The 17,970-nt window shown below is 40.7% G+C and overlaps 1 protein-coding gene across 1 annotated transcript in view; it reads left to right on the top strand.

The window, feature by feature from the left end:
- Window positions 1-17,970, top strand: part of MED12L (mediator complex subunit 12L) — a 411,338-nt gene that overhangs the window by 48,314 nt on the left and 345,054 nt on the right. The window contains exons 3-4 of the mRNA XM_080653836.1: window positions 1,079-1,183; window positions 9,944-10,135. Coding sequence (XP_080509962.1) covers window positions 1,079-1,183; window positions 9,944-10,135 — 297 coding nt within the window. The remainder of the gene's footprint in view (window positions 1-1,078; window positions 1,184-9,943; window positions 10,136-17,970) is intronic.

A 17,970-nucleotide genomic window follows, 5' to 3' on the forward strand; every position in this document is an offset into this window, starting at 1 on the left:
TGCTATGAGGAATAAGTGTATATTCTCATTCTTGTGATGTCTACAGCATTACTCTGTTGGTTACTAAGACCATTTCTTGGCTTGGAGTGAGGAGAGCAGAAAGTAGCTTCATTTACTCAAACCTTTCCCTTTTATACTTTCAAGTGTGTGTTTTAGGAACTCTATAACACAGTGATCTGGGAAGGGCAAGGTTTTCTTTTTTGCAGCCTGGGATAGTTTTGATGTGTGTGACCTTGGGAAGAAAAGTTACTGTGTCTACCAGGAAGAGATCTTTTTAAGGAGAGTACAAGTGGTAGCTCTGTATTTATAGACCACATTTTTATGTGGCATTTATACTTCATGGCATGGTGTCAGGGAAAGTTATCTTCCTAATCTAGGATTGGAAGGCAGTATTCCAGTGTTGGCACTAGCTTAGTGAGCCTCACTCTTCTCACCTATAAATGGGCATGAAGACCCACACCTGTTGTCTGCCACAGAATTGGTAAGATCAAGTGAGCCAAGATGTATGAGAGAACTTTGCAAGCTTCAAACGTTCCTTTACTTGCAGGTCATTGTGTTGTGTGATTATCACAGAGCTGTGCCGAGGAGCCTTTCATTTCTGTCTTTAGTTGGCTGTGGGGTTTTGGGTAAGTTGAGTGAGTCGGTTTTCTTGAATATAAAATAGGGGTGAGCCTAGGGGCTGGCAAGGAAGGAAGAGTCAAACTATGTTCTCCAGGAACAATTCTCATTTGAAAAATCCTATGATTTATGTGTTTGTGTGGGGGGAATTTTTGCTCATTACCCCCTCCCAACTTAATTAGTTAAAAATGTTCAAACTTACAGAAAAATTAAAAGAATAATATAAGGAACACCCATGTACCATACAGCTAGAGTCTACAGTTGTCAACATTTGCCACATTCACTTTGTCTCTTTCTACACATTTATACATTGGTTTTTAAACTTTAATTTTTGCTTCTTTTGGTGTGCATTCAACAATTCTCTTCAGAGTACAGCAAAGTTAGTCTCTAGGCTGTAGTAGAAGGGGTTAAGTTGGCGCTTTTACATCCTTCTCATTAATCAATACCTTTTCTTGAACAGGATGAACTCACTGCTGTGAATGTAAAGCAAGGCTTCAGCAATCAGCCGGCCTTTACGGGAGACGAACATGGCTCAGCCAGAAATATTGTAATTAATCCATCGAAGGTATGCTAATTATCTGTGTCCTAGAACTTCTGGAAAAGTATGTGTATGTGATTCCCTGGGTAGTTAATGTTGATAAATTACTGTTGTTTAAATCACAGTCCATATTCAAATTCCTCCAAATATCCTGTAAGCTGTCCTGTCCTAGGATCCAGTCAAGTCATCTTGTCCCCTTAGTCCGGTGGTCGGCAAACTCATTAGTCAACAGAGCCAAATATCAACAGTACAACGATTGAAATTTCTTTTGAGAGCCAAATTTTTTAAACTTAAACTTCTAACACCACTTCTTCAAAATAGATTCGCCCAGGCCGTGGTATTTTGTGGAAGAGCCACACTCAAGTGGCCAAAGAGCCGCATGTGGTGGCTCGCGAGCCGCGGTTTGCTGACCACTGCCTTAGTCTCTTCTAATCTACGGCGCTGCTCTCCAGCTTTCCTTGTTTTGTTGTTGTATTTTTGGGGGACTTTCAGGAATGCCGTTTTAAAAGAGTCCAGTTATTTGTCTTGTATTTTAGGCCTTTATTTTAGATTTTCTTTGTTGTTTTCTCATGACGGGATTCAGGTAGAATACTTTGGGCAGGAAGACTACATTGCATCACTTGCATCACATCAGGAGCATGCAATGCCAGTTTGCTCTGTTATTGGTTACACTGTTTGATCACTTAGGATGGAGTCTGTATCTCTGTACATCCTGTACATCAAACGGGCCAAATAAACAAGGTTTAAGTTTATGTGGGCCGCAAAAAAACAAAAGCTTCAATTTTCATAGAAATGTAGATTTATTTAGAAAGAGACATGCTGAACACAAAGGGCTGAAATAAATGAGTCATTGTTAACATAAAATAATAGAACATTTTAATAAAAATTAATATTTTTTCTTGAACATTAACTTACCAGACACTGAATAACTGCACAAATTACTAAGTGTAACGCAAATACACCTATTTTTCTTGTTCTCTGAAAGTGAATATTTCCTCTTTTGCACACCAAACATATCAGTACAAGACTAATGATGTGGCAGTCGGCTGCTAAAATATTCGCTGCTAGTATTAGTGGAGAGAAATGGTGCGCCTGTGTGTAAGGTGCGTAAGGGAAATGAATGCACCACGATTATAGTAATCAGTCATTAGCGAATGTTGTAGTTTGTTATTAATAATTATGTATAACAGGATATTGTAAAAAGTAAGTTATGAAATTTTTATTAAAACGTTTCTTACATACCGTTATATTGGCTGGACCGCAAAAATATTCAGTGTGGGCCACATTGCAGCCTGCGGGCCATGCGTTTGACATGCTTGCTGTACATTGTAACAGTAGTCATCTTTTTCCTGTAGTAGACTCTATACGGTGATACTTTGAGACCATATGAATATCCTATTCCCCAGTAGAATTCATCCTATGATTTTAAATCAATTGATGATTTTTGCTGAGTGATTTTTTTGCTGGTGGATGCAAAATGTTGGTTTTCTAGTTATTATTCCCCATACATTTATTACTTGGCATTCATTTGTAAAGGACACCACATTTATTAGTATCACTTTTAACCCCTGGATTCTCTTTAAATGTGATGTATTATTTTCATTTTTCTTTTTGATGTTAAATTGTCTTACATTTGGCCAGTGGGGTGCCTTTAACCTGCCTCTCGGGTCCTTTCCTTTGAGCACTTCCTCACTTGGACACAGTAACATATTCCAGGTTCGTGTCCTTTTCCTGCCCCAGCTCATATCTGGATGCTTGGCATGGTCTTACTACTGGAGTATCATGACTTCTAGGCCCTTTCAGTGGACAGAGATGGGAAACATGGTTTGATTTCTTCCCCCCCTCCTTTTCATTCCTCTCTCACTCCCTCCTTCCCTCCTTTCTCCCCCTTCTTCCTTCCTGCCTCCCCCTTCCCTCACTCCTTACTCCTTTCCTTCCTCTTCCCCTTCCTTCCATCAGTTCTAACTCAATACCACAGGGTTTTTTTCTTTTTCCTGTTTCATCTGTGTACCTCTTTCTCCCAAAGTGAGAATCCTCCATCTTAGCAATACATATCAATATGTTTATTCATTTACTCTATCTTGCAATACACATAAAAAAAGTTTCAGAATAAACTATACCAAAGTCTCCAGTAACAAAATTATTATGTAAAAATTTCAATTTTTCTACAATACTTCTGTTCTTATACTAACTTTCATTAAGAGTATACAGTCAACTAGAGCCCCAGAGTCCCAGCTGGTTACAAGCCCAGTCCTGCAGTCTCCCACTTGTCGCCTTTCAGTATCACAGATGCCACTGTGTTCTTCATTAAGGACTTCCTGTCTGGTGGAGCAGCTGTGGCCATCTCCCAGCCGATAGTATCCCCCATGGAGCGGGTGGAGCTGCAGCTGCAGTTGCACCCTGTCAGCAAGTCCCAGCAGATAAGCAAATGCCAGGGCATTGTAGGCTGCCTGGGTCCCATCCCCAAGGAGCAGGGAGCCCTGTCCTTCTGGCTGGTAATCAGATCCTTCCCGGCTCGGGCTCTCAACTTTGCCTCCAAAGATAAATACAAGCACATTGTCCTGGGTGCTGTGGACATGAGAACCTAGTTCTGGAGCTACTTGCAGGGAATCGGGCATCAGGTGGTGCCACTGGGCACCCTTGTGTTTTGTGTACCTTGATTTTGCCCGTACTGGTCTAGCAGCTGATGTGGGCAAAGCTGGAGTGAGAGGGAAGTCAGAGGCTCTGGTGACTGCCTGGTTCAGATCTCCAAGTCCAGTGAGATTAAGGGTTGTACAGAGCTTCAGGGTGACTGTAGGCTACTATCACCCATTGAGCTGCCTGCTTCAGCACCTGTGGCACGGAGAAGGGAGTGCTCCAGATCTCCAGAACCCCCACATCTTCCTCAGCTGGTCACTGCACGGTCCTGCCCTGGTGATGGCAGGGGTGACTTCATCTCTGTTTCACAAGGTTCCTTGCAGCCTGATGATGCAGTCAGGGGAGAGGAACTGATGTCATGTTCGCAGGGTGCTGGGCTGCTGGAGGAGGATTGCTCCTGACTAAGGAGGCAAAGCTTTGACAGGGATGCATGGTCTAGTATTCTCAGAGGCATGGGTGGTGCTTTTGTACTTGTCTTGTACAATGAAATCAAGAAGTTCCTATACTGTACATTATTTCCTAGTCCCCCACCCCCATGAGCAGGCCTGTTGTATTATGTAGCATATCTTGAGCATTCTTGGCAGACTGTGGCCTATCAGTGACAACTATTTACTGGTTCCAAGTGGGAAGCAATAATATTCATCTGACTAGTTTTCTCTTAAATCCATTTCCATGATGATGATGGGACTCAATTAAATTTTTTATTTCAGTCACTCCTGATAAACAGCAAATTGAAAGAAATAATAAATATCTGAAAAATAAAAATATACAATCAGAATGTTATGTTAAAATTTTCTTGAATTAAATTTTTTTTTCTGTGTGGTTATGTAATAACTAGAGGTCCGGTGCATGAAAATTCATGCACTGAAGTGGGGGGGTCCCTCAGTTCGGCCTGCCCTCCTCTCACAGTCTTGGAGCCCTTAGAGGTGGGAGGCGACCCGGTAATCAGGGGAAGGCGACGCCCCATCACACCTCTGCTCCTGCCACTGCTGGCAGTGCAAGCCTTGGCTGGCCCTGATTACCTTGAGCCTCGGGCGGCCCTAGGCAGCTGGGCAGCCACCATCTGAGGCTTGCCTGTGCCTCGGGCTGGCCCTGGGGGGCTGGGGGGCTGGGGGGCTGGGGGGACTGGGGGACTCTGGAGGCCTTGCCGTGCACCAGTGGGGCTGAGGGGACTGGGTGCCGCCATCTTGTGGCTGTGAGTGCCGCCATCTTTGAGGGTGGGGCAGTCAATTAGCATATTCCCTCCTTATTGGCTCTGGCCACTGCCATTTTGCCAGAGCATGAGGGTCAATTAGCATATCCCCTCTTTATTAGATAGGATTAGATATAAAGATAGAATTCTTTTAAGTCTTTTTTTAAAATATCTTTTTTTATTTAATAAATCTTTATTGTTCAGATTATTACAATTGTTCCTCTTTTTTCCCCCAATAGCTCCCCTCCACCTGGTTCCCACCCCACCCTCTGCCCTTACAACCTCCCCACTGTCCTCATCCATAGGTGTACGATTTTTATCCAGTCTCTTCCCGCACCTCCCACACCCCTTTCCCCCCGAAAATTGTCAGTCCATTCCCTTTCTATGCCCCTGATTCTATTATATTCACCAGTTTATTCTGTTCATCAGATTTTTTATTCACTTGATTTTTAGATTCACTTGTTGATATGTATTTGTTGTTCATAATTTTTATCTTTACCTTTTCTTCTCCCTCTTAAAGAATACCCTTCAGCATTTCATATAATACTGATTTGGCGGTGATGAACTCCTTTAGCTTTTTCTTATCTGTGAAGCTCTTTATCTGACCTTCCATTCTGAATGATAGCTTTGCTGGGTAGAGTAATCTTGGTTGTAGGTTCTTGCTATTCATCACTTTGAATATTTCTTGCCACTCCCATCTGGCCTGCATAATTTCTGTTGAGAAATCAGCTGACAATCGTATGGGTGCTCCCTTGTAGGTAACTAACTGTTTTTCTCTTGCTGCTCTTAATATTCTCTCTTTGTCTTTTGCTCTTGGCATTTTAATTATGATGTGTCTTGGTGTGGTCCTCTTTGGATTCCTTTTGTTTGGGGGTTCTGTGCACTTCCTGGACTTGTAAGTCTATTTCTTTCACCAGGTGGGGGAAGTATTCTGTCATTATTTCTTCAAATAGGTTTTCAGTATCTTGCTCTCTCTCTTCTTCTGGCACCCCCATTATATGGATGTTGGTATGCTTGAAGTTGTCTCACAGGCTCCTTACACTATCTTCATATTTTTGGATTATTTTTTCTTTTTGCTTTTCTGGTTGGGTGTTTTTTGCTTCTTTGTATTTCAAATCTTTGGACAGTTGGGGGTGAGCAGGCCAGTCAGGAGGGCAGGTGGGGGCAAGCAGGCCGGCAGGGGGCAGTTGGGGGTGAGCAGGCCGGCAGGCAGAGTGGTTAGGGGCAATCACGAAGGCAGGCAGGTGAGCAGTTAGGAGCCAGCAGTCCTGAATTGCGAGAGGGATGTCCGACTGCCGGTTTAGGCCCGATTTTTGTAAACCGGCAGTTGGACATCCCTCGAGGGGTCCCACATAGGAGAGGGTGCAGGCCAGGCTGAGGGACAGACACCCCCCCCCCTTGTGCACAAATTTCATGCACTGGGCCACTATTTAATAATAATTAACGGATAGATAACATTTCATCATTTATGTGCTATAATGGACCGAAGGTGCTAGTATGTAATAACTAGCTGTTGCCAGTTTCTTGTGGTTATTAATAGAGGTTATAGTCACAGTTGAACATGTAGCTTTTGTTCTGTAGTATAAATTTCTAGAAGAATATTGCTTCTCCAAAGGGTACATTAGTCTTCTGGAGCTGTCATAATGAAATACCACAGACTGGGTGGTTTAAACCAGAGAAATTTGATTTTCTGAGATCATTTGTTTTCTCACAGTTCTACAGGCTGGAAGTCCAAGATCAAGGTGTCAGCAGGTGTGATTTCTCCTGAGGCCTCTCTCTCTTGTGCACATGCTGCCCTCTTGCTGTGTCTTCACCTAGTCTTATCACTGTGTGCATGCATCTCTGGTGCTCCTTCCCCTTCTTATAATAGTAGTGACACCAGTCCTATAGGACTAGGGTGCCACCCTTATGACCTTATTTAACCTTCTTACCTCTTCAAAGAACCTGTCTCCAAAGACTACAAAGGCTTCAACATCTGAGTTTTGGGAATACACAATTGAGTTCATAACAAAGAATATGAATGTTTTGTGTCTCTTTATTTGAACTGCCAAATAGTTCTCCATTTTATCAGGTTCTGTGTCAATTTAAATAACAGCAGATAAAAATATCACCCATCACAACTTCTGCTGCTATCACCCTTCCTGTGAAATTTACTCTAGAAATCAAACATTCTGAGAGGAATTTATCTCATAAATATGAAATATATGAACTATAGTGTGTAGCCTCTAAACTTTCCCCATTTTCTTATTGAATGATTTATTTACAAAATATCTTTGGGTGGATGGAAACAAGTTTTAAATTAAATCTTATCTCATACCTTGTTTGAGAGAGTACAAATTGTTATAAATCTTATGGAGGTCAATTTAGCAATACTGATTAAAATTAAAGAAACATAAAATCTGGATTCTGGAAATCTATCTGAAAGCTATATGAAGTAATAAATAGGGAAGGCTGTTCATTTTAAGGTGACTTGTAACAGCTAAAGTTTGGAACAAACACTCCAAATGTCCATTAATTAACAGGTGCTTGATTAAATAGAATGTGGTACACCTACAGAGTACATTTTTAGTGTTTGTAAACATGAATGAGGAAGCTTTCCATATACAGACATGGAAGGCTCTCAGGCATTTACTAATTATACAGAAGGAGGTGTACCTATAAGCACGTATGTATTCACATGAAGAAACACTGGAAACACATAAGAAACTATTCAAAGTTGGTTACTTGAATGTAGGCATTGGTACTTGGGAATGAGGCTCTTTATATTTCTTTATTTGGGAATAATATGAACATATTGCTGTTACAATAAAATAAAATGTGTGATCATGTTTTGATTTTTTTTTTTTTTTTTTTTTTTTAAGTCGCAATGTGCCTTTTATTCTACCTTGCTTTTTTGGAAATTTTGACTTTGTTTACAGTATGTGGTTGTTCACCAGAAATGTTAGGTAGTATAACATACATACAGTCACCATGTCCCATTGCTATCAAGTACATAGAAGAGAGTATAATTGTAAAGCAGGTTTTTCAGACTAGATTTTTAAAACATAATTTATGCCTTGGTTTATTATGATTAAAACATTTATACATAATTGCAAATAAGAGACCTTTTAAATGTAAAACAGTCTGCTTAAGTAGGTGTTTTATGCCCATGGTTCAAAGACCAAACATTGAAAAATTATAAATTAAACAATTTGTGGTCCTGGCCATTGTGGCTCAGTTGGTTGAGTATCATCCTATGCACTGAAAGGTTGCAGGTTCGATTCCCAGTCACAGCACATGCCCAGGTTGTGGACTCAATCCCCACTCAGGGTGCCTGCAGGAGGCAGCTGATAAATGTTTCTCTCTCACATGGATGCCCCCAACCAACCCGCCCACATCTCCCTCTCTCTAAAATCAATAAAACCACATTTAAAAAATTACATTAGACAATTTGTTATTATTAGCTGCTTGTTTTCAGACTAGTTTTTGCTAAATTTTTGCATTTGTTTTATTTTCTGTTTGGGCATTATGCAAATATTTGCTTAAAAAAACACTGTGGGGTTGATTTTTAAAAAAAGTAAAGCTTAGACTTCTTTTTCCTAATTACTCTAATTTTTATTACCATTTTACATCAACAAACCAAAACCAGACTTCCTTTTATTGTACATTAATCACAAAGATCGAAGATTTACAATTCACATTAAAAAAAATTGTGCAGTACCAGCTCTTCACCCTGGTAGATAAATTTGGCTAATTGTTTACACCTGTTTCAACCTATAGACTAATTGTTTGGCTCATGAGCATTAAACAAGATAATGCTTCTCATTTTGCTTCACCAGAGTAGGTATTTTATTTTAATCATGGTTGCCACTATATGCTAACCTTAATTTATTAGCAACAATTACTAATAAACTTGCATCATGTTATTAAAGAATTCCCAGGGAATGAAATGTGATACTTTGATAGGATTCTTGGAAATTCCAACAGTTTTTTTGTGGATTTGTTGAATTTTTATTTATTTATTTATTATTTAAAAAATATTTTTATTGATTTCAAAGAGGAAGGGCGAGGGAGAGAGAGATAGAAACATCAATGATGAGAGAGAGTCATTGATTGGCTGCCTCCTGCAAGCCCCCTACTGGAGATCAAGCCCGAAACCCAGGCATGTGCTCTTGACTGGAACTGAACCCTGGGACCCTTCAGTCCACAGGCTGATGCTCTATCCATTGAGCCAAACTGGCTAGAGCGACTTGTTGACTTTTTAGATACTATTTTATCTCCTTTCTTGTTGTCTTTTTCCTTCCTTTGTCCTCTTAATTTGGTTGATATGAAAATGCTTCAGTAATCACAGGAGCTTCCCTTGTTGCTTTGCTCCTTTCAGATCAGGTGACAGTAGGGTTCTCTTGAAACACTTGTACTCAGGAAATTGGCAGCCCAATAAAAAACGTTGAATAGTTAATTTAATTGACCCTTGTTATTTCCCATTTAAATAAATTAAATTTCTCTAGATTCTTTTTTAAAAAGCACTAAGTATAAATTCAGAGTTTGCTTTCTAAAAATACATGCTATTAAGATGAAACAAGAAAAAGAATAATTACAGTGTGATTGATTACTAGGCTTTCTATGCAACACCTCTCAGGAAAAATACTCTCTTCAATGGGTGTGCAGTATGAAAAGGGAAAGTACAGCTGAAGATTAAAGCAGAACCCATTCCCTTGACATTTATTCAGGATACAATTCATTTAATCGTAACAGAGGATTTCAAAGGTCTTCTCTTTTTCTTGAACTACTTGTTCATAAGAACAAAGGTGCTGTGGGAGTTTTTGCATTATGTTAATCAAGGAAATCACAACTCTTGACTTCAAGGACTTAAATTGCCACTTCATTATTTGATGGGCTATTTGAAGATAAAGATAAAATAGTAATATACATTACTAACATACTTATTTTCTTTAAATTTTTTTCTCTTGTTTCCTCAGATTGGAGCTTATTTTAGCAGCATATTAGCTGAGAAACTAAAGCTGAACACTTTCCAGGACACCGGAAAGAAGAAACCACAAGTTAATGCTAAAGATAATTATTGGCTGGTTACCCCTCGATCGCAGAGTGCAATTCATAGTTGGTTCTCTGAGTTAGCAGGAAATAAACCACTTGCTATTTTGGCAAAAAAGGTATTAATTTTTCCTTACATTGTTTTAATTACTGTCTTATAGAAATGAAGATGTTTGAGATAATGTTCAAGTACCAGTATATATAGCGGAACCTCGGTTTTTGGTCTTAATTTGTTTTGGAGGGCTGTTTCAGAAGTAATTTCTTTGAAAACAGAATCATTTTTTTCCATTAGAAATAATATAAATTGAATCAACCCATTCCAGACCCCCAAATGATTCCCTGTTTTAACCTTTCTTATAAACAATGCATGTCTAATGCAGCATCTTTGCTTGTTCATATATCACTGCCTCCCAAATGGCTGTGACTGGCTAAATTGCTTTTCCTTTATCCAAATCAGCAACAGGTTTTCTACCTCTTCAGTTGCCTGTGAACATTGTTTCTTTCATACCCTTAGCAACATTAGCATTCTTGATGGCCTCTTTATGGCTTAAAATTGTGTTAATGTTTGATTTCACTAGCACACAGAGCATTCTCTCCTTTGTCATGTTGAGGTATCAGCATGCAAGGATTGTCAGGTCAAAAACCTAAGTTTAGTTCCACAACCTAAACATTTTTTCTGTGAACAACTTGGTTGAGAACCGAATTATTCTAGATGGGAGACTCAAATGAGGTTTGACCGTATTTCTTTTCCCCAGTTCTCTCCCAAACTCAAAGCCTCAGTGCAGGTATACTGTACCAGGTGTGTGCTACACATGCTGTTTCCTCTTTATTTTGATGGCATGTGGTGCTTAGGACATCTATAGACCTAAACATCCACACAGAAACCAGTTCATGTGGACTTTAGGTAGATAAGGTTTTAAATAAAAAACAGGACATATGATGTTATTTCTATTACGTTTTCAGTTTTCGTATCCTGGGCTGTCAGATGTGTGTTATGTAGAAACTAGAGGCCCGATGCACGAAATTCGTGCAAGAGTAGGACTTCCTTCCCCTGGGCTGACATCACTGGCTTCCCACTGGCACCGGGACCCAGGCTTCCCTCGAAGCCCCAGCTTTGTCCGGAAGGTCGGAAGGATGTCCGGAAGGACGTCTGGTCTAATTAGCAAATTATGCTTTTATTATTATAGATTATTATAGATACTTGCTTTAATGTTACTTCCTTGCTTTGGAAGGTAACCATCCAAATGATTTAAGCTAAGTCTTCTTTCTAACCAATGGGATGAAGATAGTGATAGTGATTCTGTATGTGCTTGAAAAATGTCTTTGAAAAAGTTTTAGAGCAAAATGGGCAGGTTTGCTTATAGCGCCTAGCTTTTTGGGATGGGAGTGGGGTGGGAGGGAGGGTCCTTTTAAAATCTTGCCTTTGGTCATTTTCCTCAAGTGGGAGATAATACATAGATTCAACAATCTTAACAATATAAACTGTCTTTTGAAATTTTAGATGAGAGCTTAGAAACCTCCCTGTTAGTCTTGATCTCTAGCTTCTTGCACACCTTTCAAATAATCTGACAGGTCTTCTCATCTCCCCTGAAACCCTTTAGTTTTAAGGGTGCCCATCTTCGCTCCTGACAGTAACTTTACTTTGTCTGGCTTGGTGCAGACCTCAGAGGAGAACTCCTTTGTTCCTTTCTAAAGCAGCTCTTTGAAAAGAGTACCCACAGCTCCCATTGCCTTTATTTTGCCTGATAGTCATAGCTTTGTGTTGCCTTCCATGGATTTTTCAGTGGTTAAAGGCAACTAAGTTCTTGAAAACACAACAGTCAGCACAAACACCTCTTGCTACTCAGGTAGTGCCTGTCTCAACACAGCCTGAACCATGTGGTGTTTCTTTTCCAGTGGTGATCATGCGCTATTGGGGGGTGCAGTGCGGGGAGAGACCTCAGTTCTTGTCTTCTTGAAAAAAAAGATTTCAATCAAGACACACAGTGTAGAAAAGCAAGCAAGATTTTTTTCTCTTTTTATTGTCTAAAGTTTTACATATGTCTCCTTTTTCCCCAATTGACGCCCTCCACACCCCCAGCCATTCCCACGGGCAAGCCTCCACCACCCCAGTGTCTATGTCCATTGCTTATACTAATATGCATGCATACAAGTCCTTTGGTTGCTCTCTAACCCCTCACCTACCATTTGTCACTAGATCAATCTATTCTTGTTCATCAACTTATATTGATCATTATATCCCACATATGAGTGAGATCATGTGATATTTATCTTTCTTCGACTGGCTTATTTCGCTTAGTATAATGCTCTCCAGTTCTTTTTTTTTTTTTTTTTTAATATATTTTATTGATATTTCACAGAGAGGAAGGGAGAGGGATAGAGAGCTAGAAACATCGATCAGCTGCCTCCTGCACACCGCCCACTGAGGATGTGCCCGCAACCAAGGTACATGCCCTTGACTGGAATCGAACCCGGGACCTTTCAGTCCGCAGGCCGACGCTCTATCCACTGAGCCAAACCGGTTTCGGCAATGCTCTCCAGTTCTATCCATGTTGTTGCAACTGGTAAAAGTTCCTTCTTTTTTATAGCAGCACTAGAGGCCTGGTGCACAAAATTCGTGAACAGGGGGGTGGGGGAGGGTGTGTTCCTCAGCCCAGCCTGCACCCTCTCCAATCTGCAACCCCTCAAGGGATGTCCGACTGCCCATTTAGGCCCGATTCCAGTAGGATCGGGCCTAAACGGGCAGTCGGACATCCCTCTCACAATCCAGGACTGCTGGCTCCCAACTGCTTCTGCCTGCCTGCCTTCCTGATTGCCCCTAACTGCTTCTGCCTGCCAGCCTGATCACCCCCTAACCATTCCCCTGCCAGCCTGATTGATGCCTAACTGCTCCCCTGTCAGCCTGATTGCCCCCTAAATGCCCTACCCTGCAGGCCTGGTCACCCCTAACTGCACTCCCCTGCAAGCCTGGGTTCCCCCCAACTGCCCTTCCCTGCAGGCCCGGTCGCCCCCAACTTCCCTCCTCTGCCGGCCTGGTCACCCCTAACTGCCCTCCCCTGCAGGCTTGATCACCCCCAGCTGCCCTCCCTTGCAGGCCTGGTCCCTCCCAACTGCCCTCCCCTGCTGGCCATCTTGTGGTGGCCATCTTGTGTCCACATGAGGACAGCCATCTTGTGTGTTGGAGTGACAGTCAATTTGCATATTATTCTTTTGTAAGATAGGATAGAGGCCTGGTGCACGGGTAGGGGCCAGCTGGTTTGCCCTAAAGGGTGTCCCGGATCAGGGTGGGGGTTCCCTAGGGGCGTGGGGCAACCCGGGTGAGGGGCCTGTGGTGGTTTGCAGGCCGACCACGCACCCCGGCAACCCAAGTGGAGGCCCTGGTCTCTGGGATTTATTTATCTTTTATAATTAAAACTTTGTAGCCTTGAGCAGAGGCCAGGGCACACCAGGGCCGTGGGAAGCTTGGCTTCCTCCATCACTGGGGGCAACTCAAGCCTCCTGCTCTCTCCAGCTCCATGGCTGCCACCATTTTTGTTGAGATTTATTTATCTTCTATAATTGAAACTTTGTAGCCTTGAGCGGAGGCCAGGGCCGGCCAGAGTGGATGGGAAGCTTGGTTTCCTCCATTCCCAGGGAAACCCAAGCCTCCTGCTCGCTCTGTGGCCGTAGCCATCTTGGTTGGGTTAATTTGCATACTTGCTCCTGATTGGCTGGTGGGCGTGGCTTGTGGGCATAGCGGAGGTATGGTCAATTTGCATGTTTCTCTTTTATTAGTTTAGATCAGCCGTGGGCAAACTATGGCCCGCGGGCTGGATCTGGCCCGTTCGGCTGTTCTATCCGGTCCGCAGAGCCGAAAGAGCGGAGGGTTCTCTTGCTCTCCCCTCCGCTCCTTTACTTTGAATTTATATTAGTTCACACAAACACTCCATCCATGCTTTTGTTCTGGCCCTCCGGTCCAGTTTAAGAACCTATTGTGGCCCTCGAGTCAAAAAGTTTGCCCACCCCTGGTTTGGATTATTAGTTTAGATAGTATTCCATTGTGTAGATGTACTACAGTTTTTTAATCCACTCATCTGCTGGTGGGCACTTAGGCTGTTTCCAAATCTTAGCTATTTTAAATTGTGTTGCTATGAACATAGGGGTGCATATATCCTTTCTGATTGGTGTTTCTGGTTCCTTGAGATACAGTCCTAGAAGTGGGATTCCTGGGTCAAATGGGAGTTCTATTTTTAACTCTTTGAGGAAATCCCATACTGTTCTCCACAGTGGCTGCACCAGTCTGCATTCCCACCAGCAGTGCAGGAGGGTTCCTTTTTCTCCACATCCTCAGCAGCACTTGTCGTTTGTTGGTTTGTTGATGGTAGCCATTCTGACAGGTGTGAGATGGTACCTCATTGTTGTTTTGATTTGCATCTCTCGGATGATTAGTGACTTTGAGCATGTTTTCATATGTCTCTGGGCCTTCTGTATGTCCTCTTTCGAAAAGTGTCTGCTTAGATCCTTTGACCATTTTTTGATTGGGTTGTTTGTCTTCCTTTTGTTAAGTTGTATGAATTCCCTATAAATTTTGGAGATTAAACCTTTATCAGAGATAACATTGGCAAATATGTTCTCCCATGCAGTGGGCTTTCTTGTTGTTTTGTAGATGGTTTCTTTTGCTTTGCAGAAGTTTTTTATTTTGATGTAGTCCCATTTGTTTATTTTCTCCTTAGTTTCCTGTGTCTATAAAGATATTGCTACGATATATGTCTGCTATTTTGCTGCCTATGGAGTCCTGTAGGATTTTTATGGTTTCCCGTCTTACATTCAAATCCTTTAGCCATTTTGAGTTTGTTTTTGTGGATGGTGTAAGTTGGTGATCTAGTTTCATTTTTTTGCATGTATCTGTCCAAATTTCCCAGCACCATTTATTAAAAGAGATTGTTTTGACTCCATTGTGTGCTCTTGCCTCCTTTGTCAAATATTAATTGAGCATAATGGCTTGGGTCGATTTCTGGGTTCTCTGTTCTGTTCCATTGGTCTATATGTCTGTTCTTGAGCCAGTACCAGGCTTTTTTGAGTACCATGGCTTGGTAATATAGCTTGATATCTGGTAATGTGATCCCTCCAACTTTGTTCATCTTTCTCAGGGTTGCTGTGGCTATTCGGGGTCTTTTTTTTTTTTTTTTATGCCAGATGAATTTTTTGGAGAGTTTGTTTTAGATCTTTGAAATATGCCATTGGTATTGTAATGGGGATTGCATTGAATCTGTAGATTGCTTTGGCTAGTATGGACATTTTGATGATGTTGATTCTACCAATCCATGAACATGGTATATTCTTCCATCTGTTTACATCTTCGTCTATCTCTTTTTTCAGTGTCCTGTAGTTTTCCACGTGTAGGTCTTTTACCTCCTTAGTTAAGTTTATTCCTAGGTGTCTTAATTTTTTTGGTGTGATGGTAAATGGGATTGCTTTTTTAGTCTCTCTTTCTGTAATTTCATTATTGGTGTATAGAAATGCCATAGGTTTCTGGGTGTTAATTTTGTATCCTGCTACATTTCTAAATTCACTTATTAGGTCTAGTAGTTTTTTGATGGAATCTTTGGGGTTTTCTATGTATAGTATCATGTCATCTGCGAATAAGGGCAGTATTACTTCTTTTTTTGCAATTTGGATGCCTTTTATTTCTTCTTCTTGAGTGTTCGCTATGGCTAACACTTCCTGCTCGAACAGGAGTGGTGAAAGTGGGCATCCCTGTCTGTTCCCATTCTTAGGTGAAATGAGTTTAGTTTTTTCCCATTGAGTATGATGTTGGCTGTAGGTTTGTCATATAAGGCTTTTATTAAGTTGAGGTATGATCCCTCTATTCCTACTTTGCTGAGAGTTTTTATCAAGAAAGGGTCTTGGATTTTGTCATGCTTTTTCTGCATTGGTAGATATGATTAAGTGATTTTTGTCTCTCAGTTTGTTTATATGATGTATCACATTTATTGATTTGTGGGTATTGTACCATCCTTGCATCCCCGGAATAAATCCCACTTGGTCATGGTGTATGACCTTTTTAATGTAATGCTGAATCCTATTTGCTAGAATTTTGTTGAAGATTTTAGCATCTATGTTCATTAAGGATATTGGCCTGTAGTTCTTTTTTCTTATGATGTCTTTATCTGGTTTTGGGACTAGGCTAATGCTGGCTTCATAGAATGAGCTTGACAGTGTTCCTTCCTCTTGCATTTTTTGGAATATTCTGAGGAGGCTAGATTTTAGTTCTTCTTGAATGCTTGGTAGAACTCCCCTGTAAAGCCGTCTGGACCAGGGCTTTTGTTTTCTGGAATATTTTTGATCACTGTTTCAATTTCTTCGATAGTTATTGGCCTATTCAGGTTATTTGATTCTTCTTGGTTGAGTTTTGGGAGCTTCTATTTTTCTAAGAATATGTCCATTTCATCTAGGTTGTCCTATTTTTGGAATAGAGTTGTTCATAGTATTTTTTCATAATCATTTGTATTTCTGTGGGATTGGTTGTTATTTCACCTCTTTCATTTCTGATTTTGTTTATTTGGGTCCTCTCTCTTTGATTCTTGCTGATCCTGGCTAGAGGTTCATCAATCTTGTTTATTCTTTCAAAGAACCAGCTCTCGGTTTTGTTGGTCTTTTGTATTGTTTTTTTGGACTCTATGTCGTTTACCTCTGCTCTGATCTTTATGATTTCCTTCCTTCTGTTCATGTTGGGCTTTTCTTGTTGCTCTCTACCTTTTTGAGTTGTATGGTTAGATAATTTATTACCATTGTTTCTTGTTTTTTGAGATAGACCTATAGAGCTATGAACTTACTTCTCAAGACTGCTTTCACTGTGTCTCATAGATTTGGGATTGTTGTGTTTTTTCATTGTCATTTGTTGCCATGATGTTTTTTATTTCTTCTTTGATCTCCTTGGTAACCCAATTATTGTTTAATAGCATGCTATTTAGGCTCCACGTGTTTGATTTTTTTTGATTGCTTTTATTGTAGTTGATTTCTAGTTTTCTGCCATTGTGGTTTGAGAAGATGCTTGAAATGATTTCTATCTTCTTGAATTTGAAGAGACTGCCTGTGACCCAATATATGGTCTATCTTTGAAAATGACCCATGTGCACTTGAGAAGAATGTATATTTTGTGGCTTTGGAGTGAAATGTTCTGAAGATGACAATTAATTCCATCTGATCGAGTGATTCATTTAGGATTGATGTTTCTTAGCCAATTTTTTGTTTAGAGGATTTGTCCAGTAGTGTTAGTGGGGTATTAAGGTTCCCTAATATGACTGTATTGCTGTCAATCTCTTCCTTGATATCCTCCAGAAAATTTTTTTATGTATTTAGGTGCTCCTGTATTGGTTGCATATATGTTTACCAGAGTTATATCTTCTTGTTGAATTGCTCCCTTTAGTATTATGAAGTGGCCTTCCTTATCTCTTGTTATGGCCTTCACTTTGAGGTCTAATTTGTCAGATATAAGTATTGCTACCCCAGCTTTTTTTTCATTTCCATTCGCCTGAAAAACCTTTTTCCATCCCTTCACCATCAGTCTGTGTGAGTCCTTTGTTGTTAGGTGGGTTTCCTGTAGACAGAAGATATATGGATCATGTTTTCTTATCCACTCAGCTACCCTATGTCTTTTGATTGGGGCATTTAATCTATTTACATTTAAAGTTGTTATTGATAGGTACTTGTTTGTCGCCATTATTATTCTTCATGCCTGTGTTCTTCTCTTCCTATTCTTTTTACAGCAGAACTTTAGCATTTCTTGCGTTGTTGGTTTGGTGGTAATAAACTCTCTTTGTCCTTTTTAGTCTGTGAAGCTCCTGATTTCACCCTCACTAATTCCCCTGCCGGGCTTGTCACCCCTACGCAGCCTGCTGTTCAGTCGTTACTGTAAGGGCTTCCAACCAATTTGCATATTACCCTTTTATTAGTGTGTGTGTGTGTATATATA

Source organism: Plecotus auritus, assembly GCF_963455305.1.
Source record: "Plecotus auritus genome assembly, chromosome: 2".
Lineage (NCBI taxonomy): Eukaryota > Metazoa > Chordata > Mammalia > Chiroptera > Vespertilionidae > Plecotus > Plecotus auritus.